This window comes from Malus domestica, chromosome 15, assembly GCF_042453785.1.
Source record: "Malus domestica chromosome 15, GDT2T_hap1".
NCBI classification, from domain to species: Eukaryota; Viridiplantae; Streptophyta; class Magnoliopsida; order Rosales; family Rosaceae; genus Malus; species Malus domestica.
The window spans coordinates 1,789,295-1,807,601 of record NC_091675.1 but is presented as its reverse complement, the minus strand read 5'-3'; the positions used below and the strand labels follow the sequence as shown (position 1 = coordinate 1,807,601).

Below are 18,307 nucleotides of genomic sequence, written 5' to 3'. Positions count from 1 at the left end.
ACCGTCACAACTAAAAATTTCTCTAACAGGCCTGGTTAAACTCAAACTACAGTAACTGCCAACCCCAAAAAAAGTCAAACTTCACCAAAAAAACAGCGAATCGTGGCCGATGTGCCAAACTAAGACAGCCAATGATGATTCTCTAGTTCCTTACACGCAAAGCACAGAATCCTTGCCCGCTGGATCGCCTCTCTCTCCTCAGTCTCTCAGAGAGAGCAACCTCGCTGCTCCGCTGTCATTTTTGAAAGGGGAAGTGGCAACTCCACCGCAACCACAACCGCCAGCAGAATACTAATCGACGATCGGTTTATTTCCGTTCTTTCTCGTCAACCGCTGCGCACGACTCGGGAGAAAGGGAAGAAGGCGGGAATGATGGCGGGTCGTAGAGAGGGGTCGTTGATGAGGGACAAGACGCAGTCGTTTCGTGGATCTCGAATCGTGACCGCCATTGTCATGGGAATCCTACTGGGTTGCGTCTTCGCCTTCTTGTTTCCTCACGGATTCCTGAGCTCCTATCCGCCTATCCAAAACCGCCGATTTGGGAAATCGGATCTTCAGGTTCGAATCTCGCTTCCTTAATTTACTCTCTCATTGCCTGTTCGCCTTGGCATTACCGCTAATTGCATATCTTAATCGCTTCATTTAATGATTTGATTTGCTAGTTTGCATTTGCTAAGTTGTTTAAGCTGATAATTAAACTTACATCTAAAGCTTACATTTTTCTGAGAAATTGGATTCAGATCAATTTTAGTCCATAAGCAGTTAGGAAGTGTTCTTTGGGATTGCAGAAAGCACTTCTGCGCTAGAAGTGCTTTTATTTCAAAAGCAACAATGCTTAGTTTGCATTAAGCTCACAGATTGTAAATATCAAAATTTTTTAAATAGGAGAACGATGTCATATGGTTGGCTATGCTACTTTTGCTTGCAGATTAGCTCATCACAATGTGAATCAACAGAACGGACTACTGCGTTAAGGTCAGATATTGCATCATTGTCGGACAAGAATGATGAGCTGAAGAAGGAGGTGCAGGAACTAACTGAAAAGCTACGGCTGTCTGAACAAGGAAAGGATCATGCACACGAACAGTTTTCTGTGTTAGGTAAACCGCATAAGGCTGGCCCTTTTGGTACCGTCAAGGGCTTGAGAACTAACCCGGCAGTTGTTCCTGATGAATCTGTGAATCCGAGGTTGGCAAAGATCTTGGAGGAAGTTGCAGTACAAAAAGAGCTTATAGTTGCACTTGCGAATTCAAATGTGAAAAGCATGTTGGAGGTATGGTTTACTAGCATCAAGAAAGTTGGTATAACCAATTATCTAGTTGTAGGGTTAGATGATGAAATTGAAGAATTTTGCAAAGCTAATGGTGTTCCTGTATACAAAAGAGATCCAGATGAGGGTTTTGATTCAATTGGGAAGACGGGAGGTAACCATGCGGTGTCTGGGTTGAAATTTCGTATCTTGAGGGAGTTTCTGCAACTAGGTTACAGTGTTCTTCTCTCGGATGTTGATATAGTATTTTTGCAGAACCCGTTCAATCATCTCTACCGGGATTCTGATGTAGAGTCCATGACTGATGGTCACAATAACTATACAGCTTATGGATTTAATGATGTGTTTGACGAACCCTCTATGGGGTGGGCTCGATATGCTCACACAATGAGGATATGGGTTTATAACTCTGGTTTCTTTTACATAAGGCCTACGCTTCCTGCAATTGAGCTTTTGGATCGTGTGGCTGAACGACTCTCTAGGCCAGAAAAAGCATGGGACCAAGCAGTGTTCAACGAGGAACTATTTTTCCCTTCACATCCGGGGTACAATGGGCTTCATGCTTCCAAGAGAACAATGGATTTCTATCTCTTCATGAATAGCAAGGTCCTCTTCAAGACGGTCAGGAAAGACGCTAATTTGAAAAGGTTGAAACCAGTAATCCTTCATGTAAATTACCACCCGGATAAACTTCCAAGGATGCAGGCAATTATGGATTTCTATGTTAACGGCAAGCAAGATGCGCTGGAACCTTTCCCTGATGGTTCTCAATGGTAGTATAGTTCAACAGACGGGCCAAAAACTACGTACACATGCTCTGTTTTTCAATTGATACAGCCATACAGGTTAGGATAAATCGACTGCACCTGATGAGACCAATTCGAAGCATTTCCTTTCTTTCTTTCTTTCTTTTTTCCCTGAGTTCCATTCAAGTTTTGGTTTTGTATGGATAGTAATTTTGAGTTTCACAGAGTATCCCCTGGGATGACCTTTGTTCTGTATCATATTATACCAAGAAATCTAACTTAAGGGTTTGTCATCATCGACTGCTTTGCATACTAACCGTTGCTAGTATTTTAATTCTGCATATTTGCTTGATTGGGTTATGAATTCGACCTTGTGTTTGATGTACAACCTTGTTGAAACGGGGCAGCCGCCCGAGCTAAATGCATTGGGTAAATCTGTAATATTCATGATCCGGGAGAAACCGTACCATTGCCTCGTGGTGTTACTGTTGTCCATTTTTACATGTAGATTAGTAATACCATGTGGTAGTGTGACGATCATAGATTGCCTGAAATCACCCGAAGTGCTAACTTTGCATTTGAAGGATATAATCAAATATATTAGGGCCACAAAATTCTGAAATCTGTGTATGAATTTCCCACCATGAGATCCATGAAATGCAACAGCAATTAACAGATTATGGGTGCCTACCAAGTACCAAAACAATATCGTAAATCCCAACTGCCCAATAAGGCAATACCTTCCCCTCACTCTTTTGGACTCTTCCACTTATCCACAAACATTCCCATCCAAATTCCGCGTTACTTGCTACTGTTTTGTGTGGCCTCAAAATCCCACGGAAACATTCCCAACCTGATGCCCCCAGTCTCCTAAATTCTCCCTTTCAATTCCGATTTAGCCGAATCGAGAATCTTCCTCTGCAACTGTTTCGTTGAACCAGAAAGATTTCATGAGCAGTTGCCCGCCAAATTTTCATTCAAATTGTCTTCTCATTGCGAGTTTTGTTTCGATGAATTGTTAGCGGGGGCTTGGTTAGTGATCGAAATGGAGCGATTTTCGCAGCGGGAGAGCCTTCTTCTGGGCTACAGTCCTCAGAGTGCGTTCGTCAACTCCGGTTCTTCTTCCCACACTCCCACCAAAAACTCGGACGTGGATTTTCATGACGTTTTTGGTGGCCCGCCGAGGCGGTCGTCCACTAACGATATGAGGTACAGCTTCAGTGAAACTACCGAGAGCAGCGGATTGAAAAGGGATGCTTATGACGACGACGATGATGATTCGTCCGGTTTGATTGAGAAGCCGGTGTTTGGGGAAGGGTCTGTGAATAGAAGACGGACGCAGAGCGATGACTTCTTTGATGACATCTTTAAAGGAAATCATTCTGTCAGTTCAAGTCCCAGGAGGCTTCAGAGGGACCCTTTTGCTTCGGCGCCAGGTTCCCAGGGTCTAAGCCCCGCCCACCCCCTGCTGCACAAACCCGAGCCCTCTGCGGCTTCTTCACTGCCTGCACAATTCAGGTACCATAGAATATTGAGGAAGAAGAAATGCATTATGTTTGAAAAGCTGCTAATAATGTGGTTTACCTTTTGTTTTAGATGTTTTTTTCCTTTAAAACTGAATTAATTTTGTTCATTGCATATTGAATCAATCATGCGTTCCTTACCTTAATTGCTTCAAAATCTCTCAGCCTCCCTGACGGATTTAGCAAAGGGGTGGTGGACCTGCCTGCGTTTGGTTCTGCTGCTCATACGAGCTCTCTTTCGAGATTTTCAAACCAAGCAATTCATGAGGAGTCGAGAAATGATATTCGATCCAGTACTCGCCAGAGCTCCTCATCCCGAGATTTTTCTCTTGTTGGTGAGGGGTCCTCAAGCTTGGCTACATCTGATAAAGCAGACACAGGACTGAACTCGGAACAGGATTCAAAGAGTTCGGAAAATCCAACTTCTAGCAGTCCGTTTCAGTTTCATTTCTCAATTTACAGGTGGGCAAGCAAAGGAGTGCCAATCGTGATACCTCTTAGGGGACGGAATGGTTCAAGAGTGCAGGAAAGAACCAAAAATGAGGAAGATTCGAGCACTAAGGAAAGCGCTGCTACTGAGAGCACGCGGAGGGAATCGCCTAAATCCACTCTGCCTAATACTGATTTTCTCTCCAATGAGGATCCACTAGCCGATGCTAGGTCCCCTACCTTGGAACGAAACATACAAGAAAATGACTTGCTTCTTGATGAAATCACTCCTGATAAAGTCGATCCACAACAATTTGTTGAGAAAGCAATTCTTCCCGTAACTAAATCAGGAACCATCAGCAGCCTTCTGGACACTACTGGAGATGTTTCCGGTAATACCATCTCATTCCATAAAAGTGAAGATATAAAGCCTCATCCTTTACTTCAAACAGCTTCTTCTGAAGACCGACAGAAAGAAATTCCTGCGCTTATGGAACGAGTTCACGAGCCTGTTCTAAATACTGTTCGTTCTTTGTTTTTTGATGACGATCTTCAACAAGGTATGTTAAATTATTAACTGTAATGGCGAGATAACTGTTATCACGTACCACCGCTGACACCACGCCTAAATTTTCATATGCAGGCAATGATGAGGTAACTAAAACGAGTAGTAAAAAGGAAGTCGTGGTTAAATCATCTGCAGATGTTGACGCTAATAAAACTGCAAAACATGAGGACAGAAAAAGAAGTTCCTCGACTAAAATTGAAGTTATTAAAGCAAGTTTCCAAGGTTCACCGAAGAACTCAGGAGATAATCTCGGGAGAAGCAAAGTTAAGGGTAAGGTGAAGGACTTTGTTAAAATGTTCAACCAAGAAGTTTTGTGTAAGCCCACATATGATGGTAGGAATCTTGGAAGTCACAGCTCTAGAACAATGGATAAAGGCGCTCCCAAAGCAGAGAATGAAGCGAGTATTACTGCAACAAGGATGAACGACTACTTACAAAAGTCCGATGTGAAAAACACATTTTCTGATGCTTCCGTCAAGGTAATCAATTTAGACTGGTTTGAGTTCACGTAGCCAAAAACGAATAATATGTTTTCTTCAACATTTTTCTGAGTATAATGTTCTATTTTCTACTCTTTCCAGATGAAGGAAGATCTCAAACAGTTAGAGAAAGAATATAGTAAAGCAAAGACCGCTAGCTTTATGCTTAATAATGCTCCCGTGCAGGACACCCCTGCATCAAGTACCGGTTAGTTCTCCTAATCTTGTTTAAGGAATGTACCTTAGCTAAAGCTTCAAGTAGATGAAGAACTGGTGTACAAAAGTACTCGAAATTGATGATATTTGGTGATATTTGATACATGGAGTAGTTCAGTGATATTTGATGTGAATCGAATTCCATATCATACTCTGGTTTTCATGAATTCCGACATGATGTACTTCTACAATCTCTCACGTGAATATTTAGCGATGGTCTAATGAAAGACATACAGCTTATACCTTTTGAGTTTTGACAGGATCAGTTCCCGACGGATCCAAGCCTATAATTGAAGATGCAGATGAGTCCTTTACGGAAACTTTCCAGGTGTGTAATTCTTCCATATAAGAACTTGTTTTCATCTTTTCCTGTTTTCTTATAAATTCCACTCGTTTTCTATGAATAAGTTTTCTTTCGTCCATTCTCTACTTAATCATTTGGTGCAGTATTTATGACTGAAGTAAACGAATTCAGGGTTCCATGCCGATTATGTTTCTACATACTATGCCTTAAAATATACAAGTAACTAAAGTTTTGACGCGAACAATGTTGACAGATGAAAGAAATAACTGAAGATGAGAAAAAAGAACTGCCGCCACAACCCGGCAACAATCGTGAAGAATTCCAGGTAAATACATAACAAACAAACACAGCATGTTGTTACAGTTTCCGGCGAGCAGTAATGTCCTATCCCATAAACTGCAGGCGATTGATGCTAAGATACGACAGTGGTCAAGAGGGAAGGAAGGAAACATTCGCTCGCTGCTGACCACTATGCAAACTGTAAGCACTGATTCGTTTTGTTTATCCTTTCAATATGCTCCATCTTCAAAAGTCGCCGCGGATATTGCATAGTAGTATGCTTCAAGGCATAAACTTCACCGTTTCATTGTCACTAGGACTGATGCCTAACTACTCGTTAGCAACTGATTCGGGTTTAAACTGAATCACGACAGGTTCTTTGGCCAGAGAGCGGTTGGAAGACGGTACCTCTTGTAGATATAATCGAAGGCAACTCCGTTAAAAGAGCGTACCAAAGGGCGCTGCTATGTTTGCACCCAGATAAGCTGCAGCAGAAAGGTGCTGCTTCACATCACAAATACCTTGCAGCAAAAGTTTTTGACATCTTGCAGGTCAGTAACTAATGCTCTTGTGGTGAATTTTTGTACTCAATTGGTAACTTTTATTTATTTATTTATTTACTTGGTTTGGGCAAATGCAGGAAGCCTGGGGACATTTCAATTCACTTGGATCCCTATGACAGATTTTACGTTGTAGCCACGTGTCATATTATGATTGGTCGAGTTCTTGTTCATTCAACTGCACATAATTAAATTGACATATGTATCATTTTGATTGCAAAGAAATGCTACATACAATTGATTTGTAAATACAAAAACAAAAATTAAAGTTTCTTCCGAAATCTGAAAAAGGGAAAAAAAAAGTTCATAATACGAAAATGCTGATCAGCCGTAGCTAAATTGATTAGGGTAAAGTACCAATTTTGTACTCAAGTTCTAATCTCTCCGTAAATATAGATTAAAACAGGATAATGCTATTCACACACAATTTTTACCTTCCACACACTCTTTTTAATTTTGGGAAATTTTATTTGAACCCATGTAACCTATCTCTACACCTTTACTCACTACACCCATATTATTTTTAATTAAACTATCAATTTCTTTTTAAACCCAAATTTATTACCTAAACTACCCTCACAAATTCAATTCAATATGTAAATTTATCTTTACACTCATGATATTAACTTAGTGAATTTGGGTTCTTTCTTAGTTTTCTGATTGCGGTGATGGCGAAGTCTCCCTCTCTCCCTCTCTCCTCTCGCTTTCTCCTCTTTATTTAATGTTGGAGCTTCGTCATCTCTTAGAATCTGCTCCCCTGAGCTTACAAGAATGGAGTAAACAAAGGAAATCTCACATGCTCCTTTCTTTTTCGTGGAGCATGATGCAGCAACAAATATTGATCATGTAACAAATAAAAGAGCAGGTTGAGATTTGCACCTGAAGAACCAAAAAATGAGTGTTTCTTTGACAGCGATGGCCTTCAATTTTCATGAAGATCAGACGGAAGACAGTCCCTACTCGTGGGATAAGAGAAAGGATTTATGCATAAGTGTCATTACCAGCTATTATCCTATGATTATGTGTATCCAGCAAGGTAAATATTTTATTCTGCTTTCCTTTCATTTGCTGCGATTTTCACCATGGATCTTGCTTGTTTTTTGGTTGTATCATAGCAAGAGTTTGATTATTAGGTTTTGGGTTCATTGATACAATTTTGTTTTATTGTTAAATTCATTTTTTACTTCATGGTAATAATGAAATAGGGTAAAAAAAACACACTTTTCATTTAAAATTTAAGCTGGGTATAGAAAGAGGTTGCATGAGTTCAAATAAAATTTCCCTTTAATTTTTTGCCTTAATCATCTTCAATTAATTCAATCCGACGGTCCAAAAAAAAAAAAAAAAAAAAGAAAGAAGGTGAATAGCACTACTCTTGGAATATCGTTCGAATAAGCGAACAAAACAAAACTCGGAGTGAAGAAATTGCCTAATTGGGCCAGGCCTTTAATGTTTTGTTTAATTCAAAGTCCAGTGTTGTAGCCCATTAACAAGTTAAAGATTGAATTTCCCATTTTGCCACTGCAATTGGATTGAAAAGTGAAAACGACTGGGACTACGCAACTTGGATAAGAACGTGGCACGGTGACCGGTGGGGTCCAAACTTTTGACGGTGTGCACGTGTCCATGTTATTTTTCGTACCACTCGACAGCTTTACACTCATGGAATACGCTTGTCGTTTCTAGCGTTTCGATTTTGCAATAGATTGTCGCCTATTGAGATGAAACGACACCGCAACATGGTAAACGGAACAGATTAAGGCCGCCAACTGTCATGGGACCTACATGCTCATGAACAAGTTCTCAGAAATTAAACAACTTAATCCTTAATTTTTTGTTCAATGGGTTTTTCTTTTTTAGGAATTTGATTAATGTAGTGTTTTGAATCTGTTGATCAAAGATAGGTTTTGGAGATAAACCTATTATGATATGAGAAAATAAACTAACACTTCAATTCTAAATCAAACTAATCGTCACGAGGTGGTTAATGGTTGGGAACGAATTCCAGACCGTATTTCACACGACATATCATAAGTTTGATTCCTACCATTGGTTAATCACAAGATAGTAGTTAGAAAGATGCTAAAATATTTCTGTAAGTCTTTTGGCTTCCAGAATGGTAGACTACTATAGAAATGCCACCAACTAATCCGCTTAAAAAAAATATATATATATATATATATATATATATATATATATATAAATTAGACTAACGTGTTATTTAACTAATATCAATGTGAATATATACATACATATATATATATATATAACCTAAAAGCACTGATATAACTCATGAGTGATTTTATTGTGACCATTATACCACCACATAATATAACATACTCGTTAAAATTCAAAACGTATCAAAATCCGTTTGAAATATATTGTAACCCATAAATTACTAATGCAATGCAAAATATAATTATCAAACTGTTAAATGTCTTCGGAGTTATAAAGGATGATGTGAGACTTAGGCGTGCCTCCTTTCCTCGCATTCGAGATGATCCTATCAACGAACATATTCACATCTTTTTCTCTATACAAATAAAAACAATATCGTTATCAAAAAAAAAAAAAAAAAACAATATCTTGATTAAAGATGGGCAAATACTCATTGGTTGTGGGTAACCGCAGTTACCCATCTATTTAAATTAAACGGTTACTGTTATGGGTAACCGTTTAGATAAATAAACGGTTATGGGTATAATCGTTTACCCGCGAAATTTAAATAGGCGGCTATGAGTATTAACTGCGATTATAAACGAGTAACCGTTTACCCATTTATTTTATATATGTAAAACTAACACAAATCATGTTCTCGATCCAATAATACTTAGCACCCAATAAATTAGCAAGGAATTCATCGGTCATTCTCTCAATAACACTGCTACAGGAATGATGATTCTCTTCATCAAGGAATTGGCCAAATAAATTTAAATTCCTTGCGGATAATTGTAAAATTGACATAAATGCTTTGATAGAAATGTCTTCTAAACAATTTTTGTAACCCAATAATACTTAGCAAATATTATATTTACCTTCATTAGTAACAGTTAAAAATATCGTCCGTAAACTATTATTTCAATTATTGGAGTGATATAAGGACTTAAAAAATTAAAATATGGAAATGTATGATAAATGTACCTATAACGGTGTTTAATTGTCAAAAAAAAAAGAAAATTATGACAATTTTTTATTTATTTTCAAGTTGTTAAAAAACATGTAGACGGGTGAAAAGGGAGTAATGGTAATAAAAAAAAGTTAAACGGGTTAAAAAAGATAAATGGGTAAACGGGTATTAAACGGTTACGGTTAAATGGATATGCGGTTATGGGTATAGTTAACCGTTTATAAATAGTTATAGGTATGGGTATAACCGTTTAGGCAATTACCTAACGGGTAAACGGTTATGCGAGTATGAACAAAAACGGTTATGGGTATATAATCGCGGTTACTCATCCGCCATAACTGTTGCCCATTCCTAATCTTGATGGTTGAGATTATGTTTATATAAATTTCAATTCTAAATTGGTGGATCGTTCTTATTTGCAACAGATTTATATTATTATAAACGAGAAAAGATTGTTCAAACTTGAAAATATCCATGGTGGGACATTTATACAATATATTTCACTTCAATTATGGTTTAGTTAATTTTTTTTGGCCAAGTTTTATTGGTTTATTAATTATGTAGATATTCGAGCGCTGATATTTAATGAGTAGTGGTGTTGAACGTTGAGGGAACCCCAGGATGTCCGTGGTAGCCTTCAAATCAGTGGATATAAAAACAAGCTGGCAAATACTGTTGCACTTCAATTATATTAGACACCCACACAAGTCTTGAACGACCCGGGCACGCTTTAAAAGAAGTGAATTATTATCGAGCTATATTATTAGAAATAACAAAAGGATGTCTGTATATTCAAAATTTCATATCTGAAGCGAGTTTTTAAGAAATTGCTTGGGTTAAAGAAAAGTCGTTTTTCGAGTAGTATCCATGGATTGAAAGGTTTGGACGAGAACTTTGTTCTATAGGAATGATACATGTTGTTACCGGATTCAAAGGATTAGTCCGCCCTTCAAGGCCCAAGTAAGTCTCAATATTAACCTTAATTTTTTTTAAGGAATAATTTACTTTAATCTAATATAAACTACGATATGTGGGAAAGGAATTTGAATTGGCATGTACAGGTAAGCGTGTCACTCTAAACAATTTGGTTAGGTTCAAATATGCAACTTCATTAATATATGAAAACACATGCCAGTAACTAAGCTGACAGTTAGTTATAAAATTACACCTTTTTTTTTCCTTGGAAAATTTATAGAATTTATTATTACAATGGTTCTTGATTTTGGTATCTAAATATCAGTATTGGACCATTTAGTCCTCAAATATGCACTTGTGTTGTCCTATTGGTCATTTTCGTCAAGTTAATCTATATAAGTAACTTCGTCATCATCGATCTTCAAATTTAATGAGATCGCCAGTGGTCACCTAGTTTTATATTTTTTTTCTTTTTGGCCATAATCATAATTTAAAAAATTTATCATTCAATTTTCTAGCTTCAATCGACTCAAGAGCTCTTGCTAAACCCCTCAATCATTGCTCTCTTTCTTCTTGGATTAAATCATCTATTCTTTTCACAAATATAGAAAGTAGCTTTCTTAAAAGAAGTATTATTTTATTTTCTAATCATGGGGTTTAGTATAAACTTAAACACATTTCCTCATTTCACATGGGGTTTAATTTATGGGTTTGGAGATATTTTTCAGTGTGCTGTGAACATGACTCGATACACTGTGTAATAATACAAGTGATTGAAAATTTTATTTTTCAATTTTCCAACCAATTGTATTAAGACACTTGTGTATTGAATCGTATTTCCAGCACACTAAAATTTTTCTCATGGATTTGTCTTGTGTTATTGTTTCTTTTCTAATTTTGTTTTTCCTTTAAGCTTATTACTCAAAAGTCACATTGACCAAATTGTCTCTCGCTTTGGCTGCAAATATTATAATTAAAAAAACAATTAATAATTGCTACATGTAACATATTGATGTTGACTCCACAACATCCAATTTTTTTTTTTTTTATCAGGTAAAAAGGAACAAAAATATAACACTAAGTTATTTATTTCATATATGCAATTTTAGCTTTCGGAGTTAATTAAACTCTTTAACCAAATGATGACCAATCATATCCCACATGAAAATACAAGGAGAAAACGACGACTCACCAATCCGTTGAAGAAGGGTAGTTACTATGAATGTCCATTAAAATTCGATCCAATATGAAAATTTCGTTTTTTTATTCTAATTTTTCTTGATGCGGAACTCGTTGTGAGATACTGAAATATAATGATTAATATTTTGTATTTCGAAAGTGTGTTTATAATAAGGTTAATAATGTATTAAATAACATACTTTGTTATCCAACGTAGACTAGAATTGCAGACGAGAAGGATTAGTGACTAGTTGGTCAATGTCGTCTTGAATAAAAATTCAAATCCTTTTTGTCGTAGTTTAGACAATAATTTTGATTAAAATAAACATTAACTAACATTTGTCGTTTTTAATATTATAAAACGTGAATTAGTTATATCCAACGAGATTCCAAACTCACCATGATAAAAGAGTTCTTTCACTCAAAAACAATACTTTTCCCAAAATACTACCTCCAACTCCAACACTTCTATTTCCATTTTTCGGCCATTTCACCCTCTCTCTCTCTCTCTCTCTCTCTCTCTCTCGTTTCGTATTTTCTTCTTTTTTTGCGAATTTAGAATTGAAAAATACAGAGTAGGTTGCAGCAGGAATACAAAAACCTTCCATTTAACAGCAGCTGTTGGCATTTCTGAGCTCTGGAAATACAGAAACTCAGCTGTTTAGTGTTCAAGGAGGTTGGGTTTTGCTGGGCTCCAATGGCTCTCCTCTCCGAATCGGTAAGTTCCACAGTTCATTTTTCTAAGAACTTCAATTTCTTCCAGTTTTTTCTTCAATAATTTCGTCTGGGGCTCGAATTTATCTTCTGGGTCCTGTATGGTAGCTGAGAAAACTCGGGAAAACGAACAAACAAGTGGGAATTATGATTCACTGAGTTTTGAAAATGGCTGCTGTATAGGTCCAGTTTTTTCTATTAACATTGAACACTTCTTACACAGTTTTTAAAATAAAAAGCTTATTTATTTGTTAATTTTGGTGACGAATTTCTCTGCTTCCTCTCCACTAGTTGAAACTAGATCTGACTGTATACTCTGAGATCTGCACTGGAGCCTGTTGAATATAATGCTGCAACTCTGGTCAACGAAGTAGTTGCAATTCACGAAGATTAGAGTAGTTTAAAATATCGCTTTTGTGGTAAGAAAGACGATATATTTGTACGTATGTAGTTTGCGTTGAGCTTTTGTTTTTAATGCCACTGCATTTCATCCCTTTGGGTTCTAATGGCTTTTATGTTTACCCAAATTCACAGGCCGGAGGCAAGCATTGAGTGCATTCTGGTTATACTTTCTAAGGAAACATGAAATTTGAGTTAAAGAAGAGATGGAGATCCATTTCCCCGCTTCAATTGAAACCCAAATCAGCGGGACGTTTTTGTTTATTTCCCAAATCAAAGTCCGATAACGCTGAATCAGGAAAAGCACCAGTTTATCTCAATGTATATGATTTGACTCCCATGAATGGCTATGTCTATTGGGCAGGCTTTGGAATTTTTCACTCTGGTGTTGAAGGTAAGCTTATCTTCTGTTTAGGCAGTCTGCGTTTTATATTATCCGCCTAAACTTAAGCTCAACCGTGATTTTGTTTGTTGGGGACTTTACATCTTGTATGTCTTCTTGTTTTGCTCTATTCTATCTAGTTTTGGCGGTTCTGAAGTTTTGACGCAATAGATTATCGAATTACTATAAACTTGTTAATCTTCGTTCTATGATGTTTCGATAAAGTGAAGTTCAGGGTTTATGATAGTCCATTTGCATTATGCAGTTCATGGTGTAGAATATGCATTCGGAGCACATGACTACCCTACAAGTGGCGTTTTTGAGGTTGAACCTCGCCAATGCCCAGGGTTCAAGTTCAGGAAGTCTATTTTAATCGGAACAACATGCTTGGACCCTACTCAGGTTCGAGAGTTTATGGAGCGCCAGTCTTTGAACTATAACGGTGATACATATCACCTGATTGTCAAGAACTGCAACCATTTCTGCAGGGATATTTGTCGCAAGCTCACTGGAAAATCAATTCCTAAATGGGTGAATCGACTGGCAAGAATAGGTATCCTCTTTTCACCCACTCTTTTAAGGGTTGCTAGTTACATAGTCCTTTATTTGTTGTCTCTGCCTGCCTCATAAAACAGTGTTATATGGTATCACCGGTATGACTTTTGATAGGATTACTTGAGTACTTCATAAACATAGAGTGCACCTTCAGTCAGAGAGATTTCCTTTACCTTTGCTTTCAATGGCACGTATAAGCATGCTGTGTTAGCGAGAGATATATAGACATTTGAACTTTTAGAACCCATCAAACATGTTCCAGGTAAATGACTTATTGTCCCGGTTCTTTGCTAGAATACTTGTTTTGGTTGCAATTAAGTTTCTTTAGTACTTTGTAAATGATTAGAGTCATCATTCTGATAATAAGTATCGTCCTAAGAAAACGGCTTAAGCCATGCATGTTTTAAGGTCTTACCCGGGATCGAATCAAGATTCAAATTTGTGATGAATGGTGGAAAAAACAGTGGTTTGCAAAGGTAAATTAACTCTGTTCCATGTAACGGAAATGTGGTAGGTTCAGTATGCAACTGTGTACTTCCGGAATCTCTGAAGATTTCCGCTGTACAACACGACCCAAACTGCCAACCATACGACAGCGAGAAGAGGAGCTTGAGAAGCGCCTTCAGTTGCCTGTCTTCCATCTCAATGCGGCAGAAGCAATTATCATCATCTTCGTTATTTCTGCAGTCGCCCCTGAAAGGCTGCTTACCGCCATGGGAATTGCGAAGGTCGTTGAATGGTTCGTTGAAAGAAAGGTGAGAAAGTGTTTGGAAGACTTGCTCTTACGCCCCCAAATGTAATTTGTATCTAGTTTGATGACCTAGCAATTAGGGGAATTTCGAACTTGTTGCGAGAGTTTTGTGAGCGTCAGTAATTGAAGGCTGCCGTCGCTCAGATTGTTTGTGTTCTCCCAGGTTTGTGGACTCATGTTTATGACCGTTGTAACTATCAGTTTGCATGAAGAAATTGCCAAGTCAGTTCATCTACTCTTTTCAATATGTTTTATTTTTCGTGAAAACCGCACGAATTGATTTTTATGGCGCTACTTCTATCGATTTTCAATTAGATACTTTATCTTAATTTATTCACCGCAAAGAAAAAAAACGTTTATAATCGATTCGAAGTGGAGAGAGAGAGAGAGAGAGAGAGAGAGAGAGAGAGAGAGGGTTCAGAGTAAAATCTATCTTTGTTAATTTGCACTAGAAAGGATCGGATTGAGATACATCATCACACATTAGCACTATTTGGCTCTACCAAGATCAGAGCTTTATACTGGTGAAACAAAATCACAGCAAATACATGTACCAGCCCAGCTCGTCGAGATAAATCGACTTCCGCGAACCCATTCCCTCCTCCATTAGCTGAGAGAACGTAGAACCACCGGAAAACGCCTGCTTTAGGAATGCCAGCTTAAATCGACGACAGCATGCACCGTAAAAATACCGTTTCAACTTACCCGACCAAAAAATAATTCTTCAGCATTCCACATCAATTCTAATATTTCCCTATAACAAATAGAATCATACATGAATATACAGATGACGATCCGAATTAGCATTGGGAAAACAAACCTGCATGAACATGAAAGAGAGGCTTCAGATCAACAGGCGCAAAGTTTCTTCGATAGGGGTTGTAATGCATTTTAGCATGGTGAAAATACAAATATTACGATGCTTTAGCGTTAAAGGCCACAGTTTCCTTAAGCATGGTATTACAAGTTAATAATTGCACACCATGGCACATCAATAATGATGACGACCACCCCTCACTGTGGCTTGTGCAATCATGAATGAAAACTAGGAAACTCAACAGCGACGAGATATCATTTGGGAGCGAGGCCCTGAAATTTATCAATCATCTTTCTGATGCAAAACACTAGGATGGCTATTATTACCATTAAGAGCAGCATGATACACCCGCTTCTCAGCAAGTCCAATATCTGCTAGAGTCATGTTGCCCTGTAAATAAAACAGAAAAATAGATGGAATCAAGTTACAAACACCAGGAGGTCGCATGATTAATATCTACCTAGTTGGTCACGCTCTCAAGCGAGAAAAGGATGTAAACTTGGTTTTGTCATATACTTTCAAGGGGAAACATATACCTCACTGGCCATCATTCTTCTGACGTTACTAGCATAGAGTTTTGGATCATCCTTTTCTTCTTGTGAGGGGTAATAAACAGGTAACCTTGTGACCTCTATGTGATTTACAAATTGACAGAGGAGAAATATCACATGGCGCACCTGGAAATAAAGTAAATAAGGTATATAAACTTAGAAGCCCAGAAGATTGAAAGGAAAACAGTCTATATGCCTGATATATTGAATCCTTATGATTTGTGTTATGTATAATTATCCTGCATGATATATGTATTTTCTCTCTACGTGTTCATGGAAATTGTTTAAGAAACACTCACCCCAGATATCGAGTCCCATGCTGGACTAAATCTGTGGTAAGGATACCTAAGAATCACCGGAAGAACTGGAGCTTTTGCCAGAAATGCTCCCGTCTTGAATGGCAGAAGGAAGTCTCCGTTTGTAGTAGTGCCCTCTGTAGAAAGATTAAAGATAAATAAATAACAAGTAACAGTAGTATAAGCATGGTTGACAACATAATGCACGTCTGCTAAAAAACGAATCGCAGATCAGTTTCAGTATGGATGGAAACAAATGCAAAGCTATAAGCATCACCGATATCATTTAATTACATATGCTGCCAGAAAGCCACAATCAAGATAACATTAAATTGGTAAATGATGAGTCGAGGGACAGCTGAAAACTCTAATTGGGCTTTCTTAGAATAGAGTGTTTAAAACTATTAACCTGGGAAAAGCATTATTGGTGGGGCAGATTTATTCTGATGTGCTTCTTTAACTCTTTCAGTCACGGCACCTGCACATGACATCCAATTATTGATCAACCAACATTGCTATATAAGTAATACAACCGAAAACTCGTTATATAATCCACTTGTGATCGATCATAGTTTTCAACTTAGCTACCGCCAATAACACATGATTTATGGTGTACACATTACGAGTGTTTACAAAACTAGCAAAAGCAGGGAACACCCATAATTTATGTACCTGCAACTCCCTTGAAGTCTGATGACTTTGACTCCCGCTGAACATAGACACAACCCAGGCACTTGCTGTAAAAAATAACAATCCGAAAAATGAATTGACGGAATACTATGGTGACAGATAAACTACAGATTTTCAGAAACATGATGAAATTAAAGGAAGCGAAAGCCAATGCAACCAACCTGATGAGGCCTACTAGAGGAAGTTTCGCCACCGATCTCTGCACCAACAAAATCCAGGATAACAAAAAAATGGGAATCAATACATTGATAATAGGTCGAGATAGATAAAAATGGAACATCTTTCAATCAAAAATCACATCCGGTGCCATAAAATTAGTAAGAACAAGTGAAGAGAGTGGCAAACCTTGGCAACGAAGCTCGGAAACGAATTAGACATGTGATACAAGATATCCAAATACGAAACGTGATTCGATATAATCGCCCCTGGCCTTTCAGGCTCCTTCTCTGCGGCCCCATCTTTTCCCTAACCAAAAATTTAACATCAAAATTTACTACTCAAAATCTCACGAAATCAATTTTCATGCTTTAGAGAGAGAAACGGTGAGAGAGAGTACCTGGGCGGCGGGTTTGGGGTCGGAATCCGATGATATTCGATAGGTTTCGCTGATCCAATAGAAGCCGAAGATGACGAGCATAACTCTGGATAAGGCGCGGCCGCACTGGACAATCACCGCCCCCCGCCATCCGCCCATGTGCGCGTAATCCTCCTGCTCCTGCTCATCGCGATTGGGGACTTTGAAGAGCGTGCAAATCCGGCAAATCAAGTAGTACAGCACCAACACCGTCGTGGCCAGCACCACCCGTATCGGAACCAGAGTCACCAGCGCGAGCCCTAGCAGCACCTTCTCCTTCACCGGCAATCCGCCGCGTCCCATGGTGCCGTACACATCGCGTCGCACGTACGCCGCGCATTTCTTCTCAAGCTCCTGGAGCTCCTCGGCGGAGACCGAGGAGTTTGTGTCGGATTTGAGGAGCGGTCGATCGTCCTTGGGCGCCGGACCGTCGTCGCGGTCCGGCTTGGCAGGATGGGAATTGAGGTCTTTGAGTTCGGACTCCATTAGCAAAAATAACTAATTGGGGGGAGTCGGAGGCTGGCGGGGTTTTAGTGAACGGCCATCGAAACGATGGCGTTTTGGAGCGTGTAGATCTGGGAAGGATGAGTAATGTGGACCCGCGGGTAGATTGTGGTTGCGCGGGGGATGAGCGCTTGCTGGTTTGCTGCACGTCAAAATCCCTCTCTTATTTTTTTATTTATTAATAAATAAATAAATAAAAATGGCAGCAGGAAGAAGAGAGTCGGACATACGGATGAGTATTAAGGCCATCTCCAATCGAAACAGGTCAAATGGTTATAGTTTAAACATAATTTTTTGATAAAAAATCATCTACAATTAAAAGTGTTATAGACTAAATATAATTTATTATTTTAATTAAATTAATATGATTAATTAAATTAAACTATCATATTAAAATAAGGTTTTCAGACATATTTTGAGTGTCACTTGTCGTCAAATGAATAAGCCTCCAGATTTCTTATCTTTATATAATCTCAATA

At 38.3% G+C, this 18,307-nt stretch overlaps 4 protein-coding genes across 7 annotated transcripts; 3 read left to right on the top strand and 1 right to left on the bottom strand.

Annotated features, from left to right (window-relative positions):
* The first annotated feature begins 116 nt into the window (after positions 1–116).
* LOC103440416 (arabinosyltransferase RRA3-like) lies at positions 117–2,312 on the top strand. The gene is made up of 2 exons (XM_008379097.4): positions 117–558; positions 929–2,312. The coding sequence occupies exons 1-2, from the start codon at positions 370–372 to the stop codon at positions 2,045–2,047; spliced, it is 1,308 nt and encodes a 435-aa protein (XP_008377319.1). The 5' UTR covers positions 117–369; the 3' UTR covers positions 2,048–2,312.
* Positions 2,313–2,691: 379 nt separating this feature from the next.
* Positions 2,692–6,655, top strand: LOC103440415 (J domain-containing protein required for chloroplast accumulation response 1). 2 transcript variants are annotated; one of them, XM_008379096.4, is made up of 9 exons: positions 2,692–3,534; positions 3,705–4,528; positions 4,612–5,015; positions 5,118–5,223; positions 5,492–5,559; positions 5,789–5,860; positions 5,938–6,015; positions 6,189–6,365; positions 6,455–6,655. In XM_008379096.4, exons 1-9 carry the CDS (start codon positions 3,062–3,064, stop codon positions 6,491–6,493), a joined length of 2,241 nt encoding a protein of 746 aa, XP_008377318.1. In that variant the 5' UTR covers positions 2,692–3,061; the 3' UTR covers positions 6,494–6,655. The 2 variants fall into 2 exon arrangements, 1 of the variants encoding a protein (XP_008377318.1); XR_011576192.1 differs by lacking the exons at positions 5,789–5,860; positions 5,938–6,015; positions 6,189–6,365; positions 6,455–6,655 and having other exon boundaries at positions 2,837–3,534; positions 5,118–5,321; positions 5,443–5,562.
* Positions 6,656–10,278: 3,623 nt separating this feature from the next.
* On the top strand, positions 10,279–14,631 carry LOC103420924 (deSI-like protein At4g17486). Of its 2 annotated transcripts, XM_008358958.4 has the most exons (5): positions 10,279–12,313; positions 12,601–12,728; positions 12,844–13,102; positions 13,356–13,643; positions 14,160–14,631. In XM_008358958.4, the coding sequence occupies exons 3-5, from the start codon at positions 12,892–12,894 to the stop codon at positions 14,402–14,404; spliced, it is 744 nt and encodes a 247-aa protein (XP_008357180.1). In that variant the 5' UTR covers positions 10,279–12,313; positions 12,601–12,728; positions 12,844–12,891; the 3' UTR covers positions 14,405–14,631. The 2 variants fall into 2 exon arrangements, with proteins under 2 accessions (XP_008357180.1, XP_008357181.1); XM_008358959.4 differs by lacking the exon at positions 12,601–12,728 and having other exon boundaries at positions 12,001–12,313.
* Positions 14,632–14,812: 181 nt separating this feature from the next.
* On the bottom strand, positions 14,813–18,058 carry LOC103420923 (lysophospholipid acyltransferase LPEAT1-like). Of its 2 annotated transcripts, XM_070813836.1 has the most exons (9): positions 17,307–18,058; positions 17,096–17,215; positions 16,912–16,949; positions 16,733–16,797; positions 16,470–16,538; positions 16,064–16,197; positions 15,750–15,890; positions 15,540–15,603; positions 14,813–15,216 (listed from the first exon to the last, which is right to left on the bottom strand). In XM_070813836.1, the coding sequence occupies exons 1-9, from the start codon at positions 17,808–17,810 to the stop codon at positions 15,197–15,199; spliced, it is 1,155 nt and encodes a 384-aa protein (XP_070669937.1). In that variant the 5' UTR covers positions 17,811–18,058; the 3' UTR covers positions 14,813–15,196. The 2 variants fall into 2 exon arrangements, with proteins under 2 accessions (XP_070669937.1, XP_017183739.3); XM_017328250.3 differs by lacking the exon at positions 14,813–15,216 and having other exon boundaries at positions 15,240–15,603.
* Positions 18,059–18,307: the final 249 nt, after the last annotated feature.